Genomic DNA, 13,477 nt, shown 5'->3' on the forward strand with positions numbered 1-13,477 from the left:
TTCATGTTATAATAGTGGTGTTACGGTCGGTGCTAATAGAAGTTTCTCGTTAGTATTTGGGTTGACAGTAAAGAGTTTCTTTTATATTTGGAGATGGAGGAGGAGATGGGTTGAGAGAGCACTTTTCGTTTCCTCGAAAGGGTAAGAAAACAAATACGGTTTTGAGTCGAACACGATTGTGATTCTTTCAAATCACTTTATTCACAAAACAGTCGAAAGACTGTCACATCTCTTTCCAGCGTTTTTGTTGTCTACAAAAAGTTGATAATGCATCTGGGCATGCCTGTAATCCCAATACTTTGGGAGGCCAAGGCACTTTAGGCCAGGAGTTTGAGAACAGCCAGGACAACATAGTGAAACCCCGTGTCTACCAAAAACGCAAAAAAATTAGCCAAGTGTAGTGGCAGATGCCTGTGGTCCCAGCTGCATGGGAGGCTAAGGAGGGAGGATTGCTTGTACCAAGGAGGCGGAGGTTGCAGTGAGCTGAGACTGTACCACCACACTCCAGCCTGGGTGACAGAGCGAGACTCTGTCTCAAAACAAACTAACACAGATAAAGATAATACATTAGAAGGTTTTAGTACCGTATTTTGTGTTAACTAATGGATAAAATTATTGCCTGCAGCATTTTGTTAAATTGATTTTTTTTTTCAGAAACAGCAAATTTTATTTAGCCTCATTTAAGGAAATATGCTTTAATTTCAGTTTCCTTGCAAAAAGAGGTGTAAGAGAAGACATTGCCACCTTTGATGCCCGGAGTATTTCAAAGGAAATAAGAGAGAGTGTTGAAGAGCTGCTTTTTAGAAATAAAGGGTCTTTTGATCCAAAGGTAATTTTTAAGTCATACCATAAATTTGCTTTTTCATACCATATAATATTCTGCTTTTTAAATGTGATGCTTTATCATTGCCGATTGTTTAGATCACTTGATTGAAAATAAAAAATAAGCTTATAGGTATTATATTTGGGAAGCATTAACCCTCAGAATCAGGTAAATGGGCATCCAGGCAGCAAGGGGATTTATTATGTTGAGTGGTTTTAATAGCTTTGTATTTGCTGTTAATGTTCTCAACTTACTGTTTTTCCTTTTTAACTTTCAACTATCCTGGCGGACTTTTATTTTTTCTTGTACTTGTCAGATAAGAAGAGATATCTGTGTTAGAATAGTGGTGTCTAGTTTCAGTGAACAATTTAGAGTTCATGTTTCTGGTGTTTTTTTTAGATCCCTTATTCAAAATGTTATGTGCATCTTCTTTGACACCAGTTACAATGGTTCTACAGCTGCTAATGCAGCTAAATCATTTTTTATCTTTATCTAATGAAGATAAATCACATGTACCCAAGAAGACTTGATGCTTAAACATGGTGTGGATGACACATATATTCATTAGAAATGTGACTAATGAGTAATTATGTTGATAAAACTATTTTAAAGATTCTATGTGGTTCTAAAAATTTATTTTTAAGTGAAAATAGAGTTCATGTATATTTCTCTTCATCTAAATAGCAGTTCACTGTATTTTTATTTTAGCTATAAGCCAAAAACTTCTTTGAGGCAAGCTAATAAATAAATGCCAAAATAAAATGTGTTAGAATTAACTTTGCTTTCATTTGAAATTAAGTAAGGATGTTGGATCACTTCTCGTGGGTTTTTCAGAATGCTAAGCGTGCCAGTACTGCAGCTGCACCTTTGGCTGCCTGGGTGAAAGCCAATGTCCAGTATTCCCATGTCTTGGAACGGATTCAGCCTTTGGAAACTGAACAGGCAGGATTAGAATTGTAAGTGAAATACAAAATATAAACAATTCCTTATTTTCATCCGTTTGATGAGGTTTTAATATATTATTATTTTTTATTTTTTTCTCTATTTGTAAAATGGCAGTTGACAATACTAAAACATAAAATGAGTCAATTAAATACAAATTTAAAAGCAGATCAAAAAAGAGAGCTATTAGAGATAGCAGAACCAACTGGCTTTTTCTTTACCATTATTATTTTAAGGTAGGTAGGTAAAAGTTCCTTTAGAAAGAACCAAAGTTTCATAAAGTAATAATGTTAAAGTACAAAACAAAAGCTTTGGAAATTTAAGGCTTTTATATTTCTTTTTACCTTCTAAGTTCTAGGAAATGTTTAGTATATATTTTCCAAAACTGTGTGGGCAAGTAGGAGGAAGATTTAAGCACTTACTATTGGAGCATACAGATCTAATTTGCTGTTTGTTACCAAGTCAGAAATATATTTTATCTCTTTTGTTCTAACTGCAGCCCGAAAGGTTTATGTTCTTTAAATGTTTTTTTGATTTAAATAGGTTTTTGGGGAGTAGGTGGTACTTGGTCACATGGTTGAGATCTTTAGTAGTGATTTCTGAGATTGTGGTGCAGCCGTCATCTGAGCAGTGTTACACTACACCCAATGTGTAGTCTTTTGTCTCTTGCCACCCCCGACCCTTTCCCCTGAGTCTCCCAAGTCCGATGTCTCTTTCTTATGCCTTTGCATCCTCATAGGTTAGCCTAATTGCGTGAGAATATTTGCTTTTCCATTCCTGAGTTACTTTAGTTAGACACATTAGTCTTCAAATCTGTCCAGATTGCTGTGAAAGCCATTGTTTTGTTCCCTTTTGTGGCTGAGTTGTATTCTGTGGTATGTATGTGTACTACATTCTCTTTATCCACTCGTCGATTTACGGGCATTGGGCTGGTTCTGTATTTTTGCCATTGCAAATTGTGCTGCTACAACATGGGTGTGCAAGTGCCTTTTCCATATAATGCCTTCTTTTCCTCTGGGTAGATACCTCGTTGTGAAATTGCTGGATCAAACAGTAGGTCTACTTTCAGTTCTTTAAGAAGTCTCCACACTGTTTTCCATAGTTTATACTAGTTTATAGTCCAAAAAACAGTGTAAAAGTGTTCCCTTTTTACCGCATTCCTGCCGACATCTATTATAATTTTTTTATTTTTTGATTATGGTAATTCTTGCAAGAGTGAGGTGGTACTGCACTGTGATTTTGATTTGCATTCCCTGATAATTAATGATGTTGAGCATTTTTCCATATGCTTGTTAGCCATTTGTATATCTTTCTTTGAGAACTGTCTATTCATATCCTTAGCCCACTTTTTGATGGGTTTGTTTTTTTCTTGCTGATTTGTTTGAGTTTGCTGTAGGTTCTGGATATTAGTTCTTTGTCAGATGTACAGGTTGTGAGGATTTTCTTCCACTCTGTGGGTTGTCTGTTAACTCTGCTGATTATTTCTTTTGCTGTGCAGAAGGATTTTAGCTTAATTAAGTCCCATCTGTTTATCATTGTATTTGTTGCATTTGCTTTTGGGTTCTTGGTCATGAAGGTTCTTGCCTAAGCCAATGTTTAGAAGGGTATTTCTGATGTTATCTTCTAGAATTGTTATGGTTTTGGGTCTTAGATTTAAGTCTATTATTCCTCGAGTTAATTTTTGTGTTGGGTGAGAGACAAGGATCCAGTTTTAACCTTCTACATGTGGCTTGCCAATTACCTGTTGAAGAGAAGAGAAGCCCCAACATAACAGCCTTAAGAGCTGGCCTAAAGCAAAGAAAAAATAAATAGAACACACAGATCAGTAATCTACAGATTACCTATTGTATTCCTTTATTATGAATTCCTCTTTCTCTTTCTTACTTTAGTACCTCAGGTTTCTAGAACACATCTTCCACAGTAGAAAGAGTATATGGGCTGGATCATATACAAATTTAGACATGAAATTTGCATGTCTAAAAGTGTCTATAATATATCATTGTATGTGATCAGTAATTGGGTTGTGTTTAAAATAGTAGACTAGAAAGAGTTTTAGCTCACAGTTTTGAAGGCCTTATTCTATTGACGTAGTTCTCAGAATTTGGTTCCTAGATCTGCAGCATCGCTTAGGAAATTGTTAGAAGTGCAGATTTTTGAACTCTACCCAAACTAACTGATTCTGATTCAGATACACTGTGGGGGAGAGGACGGTAAAGCCTTGCAGTCTCTGTTTTGATAGGTAATTTTGGTGTGCACTGAAGTCTGAGAACCCCTGCTGTACTCTCTGCTAGAGTTCAGTGTTGCTGTTAAAAAGTCTAATGTTATTTTGATTCCCAGTGTTTTGTATGTTACCTCATATTGTTAAAAAGTTAGGAAGCTTTCTTGACCTGTCTGATCCTTGGCGGTTATTAATTGTGTGTTTTAGAAGTCTGGCTGGAAGCCCTGAGTGTGTGGCCTGGGCTCCTTGGCTGCTGAGCATCACTGTAAGCTGATCCAATGGAGACTGGCCATTTTACGGCAACCCCTGAATATTCTGCGGGTATTTTGAGAGGCTAGTATGTCAGTCATTTTACTTAAAAAGAATCTTTGTATCTTTCGCCGAGGATGTGTGCATAGAGGTTGGTGGAGGTGAGTAGGGGCATAAGCTAGACTTGCAGCGTTCTGAGTTACGTTACAGCTAGCCAGCTCTCAATAGAGAATGGATTCTGAGGTCCAACTCTTTGTGATATCAACTATTAAAGAATCCTCTCTCTATTTAGGTTTATTGTTACTTTCAGATGTATCTGTTTACATTTTCTGCACATTTTAGGATTCTGCTTTTTTCAGCTCCTCTTTGTATAGTCATTTTAGCTTTTGGCTTTTTGCATTCTGGTATGTTAGTTATTACTTTTTAAAATTTTATTGAACTTTGCAGGTACAGGAGAGTGAGGTGGGAAGATTGTTTGAGCCTAGGAGTTTGAGGCCACAGTCGGCTCTGATTGCACCACTGTACTCAAGCCTGGGTGGCAGAGTGAGACTCTGTCTCTTAAAATAAGAAAATTATTTTTGAAATCTCTCCTGTTTCATACTTTTCTCTTTTGATCTGTGCGCAGGTGTATCTTTCTTATTTTCTTGGCTTCATTTTAGAAGAGATAGAAGATAAATATTTACCATTTTTATCCAGAAATCTACATGTATGAGTATTTTAAAATATAGATTCCTAGAAGTGGTATAGTTGGGTCAGAGGGTACACTTATAATTTTAGCATTGCTTTTCAAATTAAATTCTAAGTAAAGGTGTTATAATATAGAGTTACTGACAGTTTTCATTGTCATATATTTATGTAAGATTATATTTTAAGGTGCTGCTGCTCTTTTACAGTTGATATCTAAAAGAGAATGACTTTTATAATATTGACTAATATTTTAGGAATCTGAAAAAAACTGAAGACAGAAAAAGGAAACTAGAGGAGCTTCTAAATTCTGTTGGTCAAAAGGTATCAGAACTCAAAGAAAAGTAAGTTATATTTTGAAGTGTATTTTGGATAATGCTGAGAGTGTTTACATTTAACATCTTGATTTCTTTCTTATTTTGACTTTTAAGATTTGAGACTCCCTTATGTCAGATGATGCTATCGATCCATTAGTCTGTCACCTTTTTAAGGGTACATTATTATGTTAAAAAACTCTGTCCTCTTAACTTTTTTCTCCTTTGTGTTAAAAAAATTTCTTCATGCAAATATTAAACTCAAGTTAAGGATCATTTTTTAATATTATTAGTCTTAAAGCCTTTCATGTATCCTGTTTAGTACAGGATAGAAAATATTGTTATGGGAATTCTAAATGTTAGAACATTTTCTTTTAAAAATTTGAAGATCGAAAAGCTGAATAATATCTGATTTAATACAACATATGTTGAAGTGCTGTGTCATGCCTCCTTTATTAATGGAAGAAAAACTAATTATTGTAGTGAGAAATTGATCCGATTAAAACTTTGAATTTTTTTCTCTATGTTCAGGAAACAATTCTCTCTCTCCCTGCCTCTCTCTCTCCCTTACTCCCTTTTTTTCTGTCTAATAGATACTTATAGGGAAATACTTACAGAAAAAAAGCAAACCAAAAAGAAAACCCCAAACTGATAAACCCAGTGTTTTCAATATTCCTGAACAATTATTATGTTAGAAATATAGGAAAGAGGGCTGGGCACGGTGGCTCACACCTGTAATCCCAGCACTTTGGGAGGCCAAGGCAGGTGGATCACGAGGTCAAGAGATCGAGACCATCCTGGTCAACATGGCGAAACCCCGTCTCTACTAAAAATACAAAAAGTTAGCTGGGCATGGTGGCGCGTGCCTGTAATCCCAGCTACTCAGGAGGCTGAGGCAGGAGAATTGCCTGAACTCAGGAGGCGGAGGTTGCGGTGAGCTGAGATTGCGCCTTTGCATTCCAGCCTGGGTAACAAGAGTGAAATTCCATCTCAAAAAAAAGAAATATAGGAAAGAAATCAAATCATTTTTTTCAGTTATTACTAGAGAAGTATAAGGAAAATAAGTATAATGTATAATTTTCACAGTCATATGCTCACAGTCAGCACTTAATATTCATCTAATTATTAAATATTTATTAAGTAGTTAGCATATTATAGCAATGTTTTGACTTCATTTATTAGTCACTTGCTGTGTTAGGTGTTGTACTGGGTAATTTATATATTTATTTAATCCTTAAAACAATGAGAAGTAAATATATTTCTATTTTGCAGATTAGGAAGGTTAGAATTATCTAGTCTTTTTTTGTATAAGGTTGAGCTGCTAGTAAAATACCAAGCCATGTTAGATACTAGATTTGTCTTAATTCCATAAAGTTTCTACTCTTAACCATTGCAGCATGCTACCATTATTTTGGAAGGATTATTATAAGATCTTTTGAAATTAACTTTTAATTTTAAATAAAGAAAGCAATGACATTTTTCATTATAGAGTCATTCTCAAGAATGAATTAATCTTGGTAACCATGCTGTTACTTATGATCCTTAATTAAGGTTTAATTGACTCTAGGCCATGATAACAGTTTTGCTTTCTTATATATCAACAAAGAATAAGGGAGTTAAAAAATAAGCATGATCTATCCATTTTTAAATTCTAATTTTACAAAATTAAAGAGATGATTTTCATTTCTAATACAGCTTATACAGAGTTATGAGAGTTGATTTAATGCAACAAATATTTATTGCAAAACCGTGTTCGTGGTAGAGTATGCACTGTTGTGAATAAAGGTGAGCTTTCCATTTCCAGGCTTTAGAACAGTGCTGTTTAATGGAACTGCATGAGATGATGGAAATGTTCTGTGATCTGTGTTATCCAGTATGGTATCCAATAGTGATATGTGGCCACTGAGCACTTGGCAGTGTTTGTAATATGACTGATGAGTTGAATTTAAAATTTTATTTATCTTTAATTAATTTAAATGTAAATAGGTACAAAGTGGCTAGTGGCTGTTTGTTCCTATTGGACAAGTTGGTTCTAGAGTCTTATGTCTAGGGAAGGAAGGAAGAAGGCACTTAGAGAGACAATGAAATATACTGTAACGTACATGCAACTTAATGCCAGCCACATCTGTATATGAGCTTTAGATCCTCTTCTGATTATTGATGAGAACCTGGGCAATAATTTCTTTGGGTTTAACTTTACATATGTATAACATAAGATTTATAATGTTTAACTCGAACTGTTCTGGAGAATTAAATGCTACTTTTTTGATGCTTGATACCACCCTAAGCATATTATACGCACTTATATGCTTGTTTAATGACTAAATAATCAAGTCAAATATTACTATTATATTTAATAAAATTGTACACATATTTTTCAGGGAAAATAAAAAGAAAATTATAAAGATCAATGAATATAGGGAGAGGTTATACATAATGTACTGAAATGAATTTAGAAATTTTACTTGTATTTTTAGTGGTAAATATTAGAGGAGGTTGGGCTCTGGGGTAAGGAAGGGTGTGGTTGGAAGATACTCTAGGCCAGTCGAGCATTCTGAAGAACACTGGAGATAAAAGATAGGATATTTACTGATCATGTAAAATTCTTCTGATTTGACATATATTAACGGTTTTGCTGATCAGTAATATAATTAAATAAAACTAGAAAGACAGATTAGAGGTCTAGGGCAGTCCTTGAATGCTGTATTGGCAAATTTGTATATAATGTAGTAGAGCATGGAGGCCCTGTCAAGTTTTTTTTTTTTGAGACAGAGTTTCGCTCTTGTTGCCTAGGCTGGAGTGCAATGGCGGGATCTCCGCTCACCACAGCCTCCATCTCCAGGATTCAAGCGATTCTCCTGGCTCAGTCTCCCTAGTAGCTGGGATTATAGGCATGTGCCACCACGCCTGGCTAATTTTTTTTGTATTTTTAGTAGAGACGGTTTCTCCATTTTGGTCAGGCTGGTCTCGAACTCCCGACCTCAGGTGATCTGCCCGCTTTGGCTTCCCAAACCTGTCAAGTTTTTTGAGGTAGAGAATGCTACACTTTATGTGTGTGTGTGTGTGTGTGTGTGTGTGTTTATATGTGTGTGTTGGTCTATTTGTCTCTTCTGTTAATGATATTTCATATGGAAACATTAATACTATTAATTAAATTATGGCATAAACATTTATTAACTATGGATAATTTCATTAAAGCTCTCCCAAATCCTTTTTGCTTTTAATTAAATTTTAATGTTTACATAGATTTCAGAGCAGGACTTCAGAAGCTGCCAAACTTGAGGCTGAAGTAAGCAAAGCACAAGAAACAATCAAAGCTGCAGAAGTCTTAATTAATCAGCTTGATAGAGAACATAAGAGATGGAATGCACAGGTTTGTTTGAGAAAGGGGTCATGAAGAGTCTTTCTTTAAAACACGGGATATCTATAATATAATGTATGTTAAGGAAAAGGAGGGAAAGATCCATTAATTTGCACCTGGTTCAGGATAAATAATCTAGCTATAAATGACCATTATGTGAATTAATCTTTAAACAAACTGTCTTTATATGAATCGATTTTAGGCAAAGCAGCCTATTTTCCTTTCAGTTCCCCATGTTATTGAGAGATGGGCAGGATGAAAATGAATAGATGGAAAACTTAGTAGTCCCTTCAATTAAAAGAAAAATTTTCCTTCCTCAGGACAGTAATTCTGTGGTTTGACACCGTTGGCTATTTATTTTTTCCTGGAATATTTTATTATTTTGACTTGGTTAGTGTTGTCTCTTGTTTTTTCTTGGTTTCTTTCTGAAATCAGTTGAGCTTCCTTCCCTCTCCTGCCCCTTCTCACCTGCTCACCTAGTAATGTTGATTGTCCTTGCTGTTCTCTTCCACAGCAGCTTCTTCTGCAACTACCTTGGGGGTTATCTCATCCCATTATAATATTACCTGCACCGTAATAATGATCAGATCTACATTTCCAGACTACTGAGTTTTAAATGTTTATTTCCAACTAAACATTAGACATTTGCGTTTAATTGTCTCTCAGGAACTCAAACCCAGTATGTGTGAATTATTTTCTTTTTCTCATTCCAAGTCTCCTTTATTTTCTGTTTCACTGGAGGCATCTTTCTTCAGGCATCAGTACTAAAAACGTATGGGTTGTCTTAGGCGCTTCCCTGTTTGCTTGTCATATTCATTTGCAAAAATTGTTTATATTTGCCAAAATTGTTTATATTTGCCTTCTGTCTTTAATGCCAATTTCATTTCTTTTCTCATCTGACTTTTTTTACATCTTCCTCCTATCTGACCCTTTATTAGTCCATTCTTCATTTGTCAGCTGAATTACTTTATAAATCCAATCTGATTACATTACTTGTTGCTTGCTTAAACCCTTGCAATGGCTTATGTCACAGTTTAAAATAGAAACTCCTGGCTGGGTGCAATGGCTCATGCCTGTGAATCCCAGCACGTTGGGAGGCAGAAGCAGGCAGATCACCTGAGGTCAGGAGTTCAAGACCAGCCTGACCAACATGAAGAAACCCCGTCTCTACTAAAAATAGAAAAATCAGCCAAGTGTGGTGGCGCATGCCTGTAATCCCAGTTACTCGGGAGGCTGAGGCAGGAGAATCACTTCAACCTGGGAGGTGGAGGTTGCAGTGAGCAGAGAGTGTGCCATTGCACTCCAACCTGGGCAGCAAGAGTGAAACTCTGTCTCAAAAACAAAAACAAAAACAAAAAAACAGACTTCTTTGCATGTCATGGAAACCTTTCACAATCTGCCTTTAATTAAGTCTCTCTTCTTTCGTTTACTGTAACTACTCTTTCTGCTGAATCTCGTGCTTTATGTACAGTGCACTTTTTGCTAATGGATCTTCATGCTGTTCCTTTGTTTTGTCCCTTTATTCATACTCTGTCTTAATCTTCATTTACAAAGTGATGCAAACTCACAACATTTGACTGTGGTTGGGATGAAAGTTCTGCCTTCTTTAAAGTCAGTAAGAACTTTCAATGACTAAATATGTTTGTTCCTACAAATATATTAAGATTTCATCCTTTTTTTTTTTTTGAGATGGAGTCTCCCTCCATTGGCCAGGCTGGAGTGCAGTGGCACGATCTCTGCTCACTGCAACCTCCAGCTCTTTTGTTCAAACAACTCTTCCCTCTCAGCCTCCCAAGTAGCTGTAACTACAGGTGCCTGCCATCATGCCAAGCTAATATTTTGTATTTTTAGTAGAGACAGGGTTTCACCTTGTTGGTCAGGCTGGTCTCAAACTCCTGACCTCAGGCGATCCACCCACCTCAGCCTCCCTAAGTGCTGAGATTACAGTTGTGAGCCGCCTTACCCGGCCAGGATTTCATACTTAAAAAAAATATCATGGCAGAGTCTGAGATCTTTTTGATATTTTTATGTTTTGACTGTTATATTCAAAACAAGGAGTTATTACTGAAGCCAATATGTGATCCCCCCCCACCACATCTTGATGGTTAGAACATACTCATATTATCTCCCTCTTTCTTCTCTGTTTTTTCCAGGTCGTAGAGATAACAGAGGAATTAGCTACGCTTCCTAAGAGAGCTCAGCTTGCTGCTGCATTTATTTCGTATCTTTCTGCTGCTCCTGAGGGTCTGAGAAAAACCTGTTTGGAAGAATGGACCAAGTCAGCTGGTCTTGAGAGTTTGTATTTCGTTTTTCCTGAATTTAAAGTTTCATATACTAAAAATGGACCTTTTGTTCTCTGTTATTTTACCTTTTTTAAATGGGCACAATTTTATGTAGGTCTCAAAATACCTTAGCTAATTTAGATTTGATGAATTCCACAGATGTTCTTGAAATTGCTTTATGATGATGATTTTTCTATTCTTAAATCACTGTAAAAAACTGAGATGACTGAATTATTTTTGATACTGCATGGATGCAATTAAATATTATATTACTTTTATTTTTATAATGTTATTTCATAGGTTGAAATAATAAATACTTATTTTAAAATTTTTTATTTATTATTCATTAAAAAAATAAGCTTTAAAATTCCTCGTGATTTTACTGGTATTTTACAAAATTATTTTAGTTTGTGAAACATTTACTCAAAGAAATAGGACTTCTCTGAGTTCCATTCCTTTGTATTTTTTGTTTTTGTTTTTGACTTTTTTCTCCTTGGGATTGGGTGTTAAATGTGGAAGAATGGGTGTCAAGTTTAAGGACTGTTGTATGATTTTTGTTTTTGAATAAATAGCTTTATTTCCTTCCATTCATGAAGTATAAGATTGATGTAGTGATTATCAATATCTTCAACTTTTCAGAATTTGATCTGAGGCGATTTCTTTGTACTGAAAGTGAACAGTTAATTTGGAAAAGTGAAGGCCTGCCATCAGATGACCTTTCCATAGAAAATGCTCTTGTAATATTACAGGTAGTTAATTTATGTTAAATTTTTATTAGAAATGTTTTATTTTCAAGCTTGCTGTAGAAATTGTGTTCTTCATATTCTTAGTTCTTCACAGTTACCCTTTTCATAGTTACATTAAAATAAAAATATTTTGCTCATGAAAACTCATTAATGATTCAGTTAGTGAGTGTAAGATTTCCAGTATAATTTATTTTTTACTGTAATATAAAAGTATAAACTAAAGTGGCATTCTTTTCATGGTAAAATATTCTAAATTGTATTTTCTGTTAATAGTAATAGAAGTATTGCAGTGATACCTAATTCATTGGTTATGTAGTTTCTTCATGAGTACAGACTAGAATACATGACTTCGTAAACTTTATATTTTTATTTTACTTTGCCAAACAAAATTATAAAAACTGAAGGTAAGTTGTGGCTTATTAGTTAGAGATAATCATACACATATTTTGGAAAATTTTTCTGTCATATAGTGCACATTTTCTAGAAGCTATTTAAAATGGAAAATAGCATAACCTTATTGTCAGTGAACATGAAAACCAAATTCAAAGCCATGTACACAAATAACCACTTTGTATAAAGTTTGATTTTTCCCCTTAACTCGCTTTACTTTTCTGATATGGCACTTGGAAGATAACTTTTACTTCTTGATAATGTGATTTTTCTGTTCTTTCTGTCAATAATTTGTATTTCATAATAGATGTTAGTATTCCTTTTCCTCTCTGCAATCCTTCTCTCTGCCTACACACTATTTCCTTACTCTTATTCTGTAACTCCACAGTGTCAAAGGAAGCAGGAACATTCAAGTGCTCCTCGTGTGTAGTATCAGCTGTATTATAAGATTCATATTATAGGTCCTGTTCATCCTTGATAATTCGTTCTGTTTTGTTAGACCCATTAATCAGCTGACTATACTTCAGCTCACTATATTGGTAACTTACCAGTAGAGAAGTTGCTGACCACTAATTGAATAGTTTTGCCTTCTTTTAACTTTATTTTGCCTGTTTTTAAATTCACTTTTTAAAAATTTTTCATTATTATTTTCACAGTGGAATCACAAATATAACACTCTAAATACTTATATAAATAAACATATTACATTATAACAAACTCTATGCTTTTGATTATATTTGTTATTCCCTCCCCAAGGTTTCATAGCCACCTCTTCATGCTTCAATAATCCAAGAAAGCAACTGATTGCAAATTAAAAAAAAGTTTAAGAATTCTTTCGTATTCCATAAAAAACAAGGGGAGGGTGGTAAGTCTAGATCAAATATGTCTATCAGAATAATTTTTTTACTGATATTAATTGAAAATGCTTAATTTTATATTATGAATTGCCTTTCATGATGCATATGGGAAAATTGCTTTTGAAATTAATAAGCTTAGATTTTACTCTGTATTTAAAGTTGGCAAGTTCCTTTTAGATAATTACCTGCATTTATATGACAAAACAAAAATCAGTGGAAACATTTTTTAGGGTAAATTTTTTTGTTGAAATGATTTTGCCATCATGGTGAACACTGCATCTCAGTTGTAAGGTATACTAGATTTAAAATTAGTTGTTTCAGGGTGTGATTGGATATCACATAATCTATAACATCAACTCATTAACATCACCATGCATGTAAAATTAAATCTCTAAATATATATTAGTTGGGCTATGGGAAAAGATGGCTAGACATGATAAGTAAAATGTCTTTCTGATTCAGAAGTATAATACATCTCCTCATTAACTCGGCTAAAGTTGACCGGGTGTGGTGGCTCATGCCTGTAATCCCAGGACTTTGGGAGGCCGAGGTGGGCAGATCACCTGAGGTCAGAAGTTCAAGACCATCCTAGCCAACATGGTGAAACCTTG

General features: G+C 34.8%; 1 protein-coding gene across 8 annotated transcripts in view; it reads left to right on the forward strand.

Moving 5' to 3' along the window:
- DYNC2H1 (dynein cytoplasmic 2 heavy chain 1) overlaps positions 1–13,477 on the forward strand; it is a 375,588-nt gene that overhangs the window by 120,778 nt on the left and 241,333 nt on the right. For all 8 annotated transcript variants that reach the window (XM_078339343.1, XM_035263991.3, XM_078339345.1 and 5 more), the window contains exons 58-63: positions 706–829; positions 1,658–1,779; positions 5,174–5,260; positions 8,477–8,603; positions 10,745–10,886; positions 11,513–11,622. In XM_078339343.1, the coding sequence (XP_078195469.1) occupies positions 706–829; positions 1,658–1,779; positions 5,174–5,260; positions 8,477–8,603; positions 10,745–10,886; positions 11,513–11,622 (712 nt within the window). The remainder of the gene's footprint in view (positions 1–705; positions 830–1,657; positions 1,780–5,173; positions 5,261–8,476; positions 8,604–10,744; positions 10,887–11,512; positions 11,623–13,477) is intronic.

The sequence above is a fragment of the Callithrix jacchus genome, chromosome 10, assembly GCF_049354715.1.
Source record: "Callithrix jacchus isolate 240 chromosome 10, calJac240_pri, whole genome shotgun sequence".
In the NCBI taxonomy this organism is placed as follows: Eukaryota; Metazoa; Chordata; class Mammalia; order Primates; family Cebidae; genus Callithrix; species Callithrix jacchus.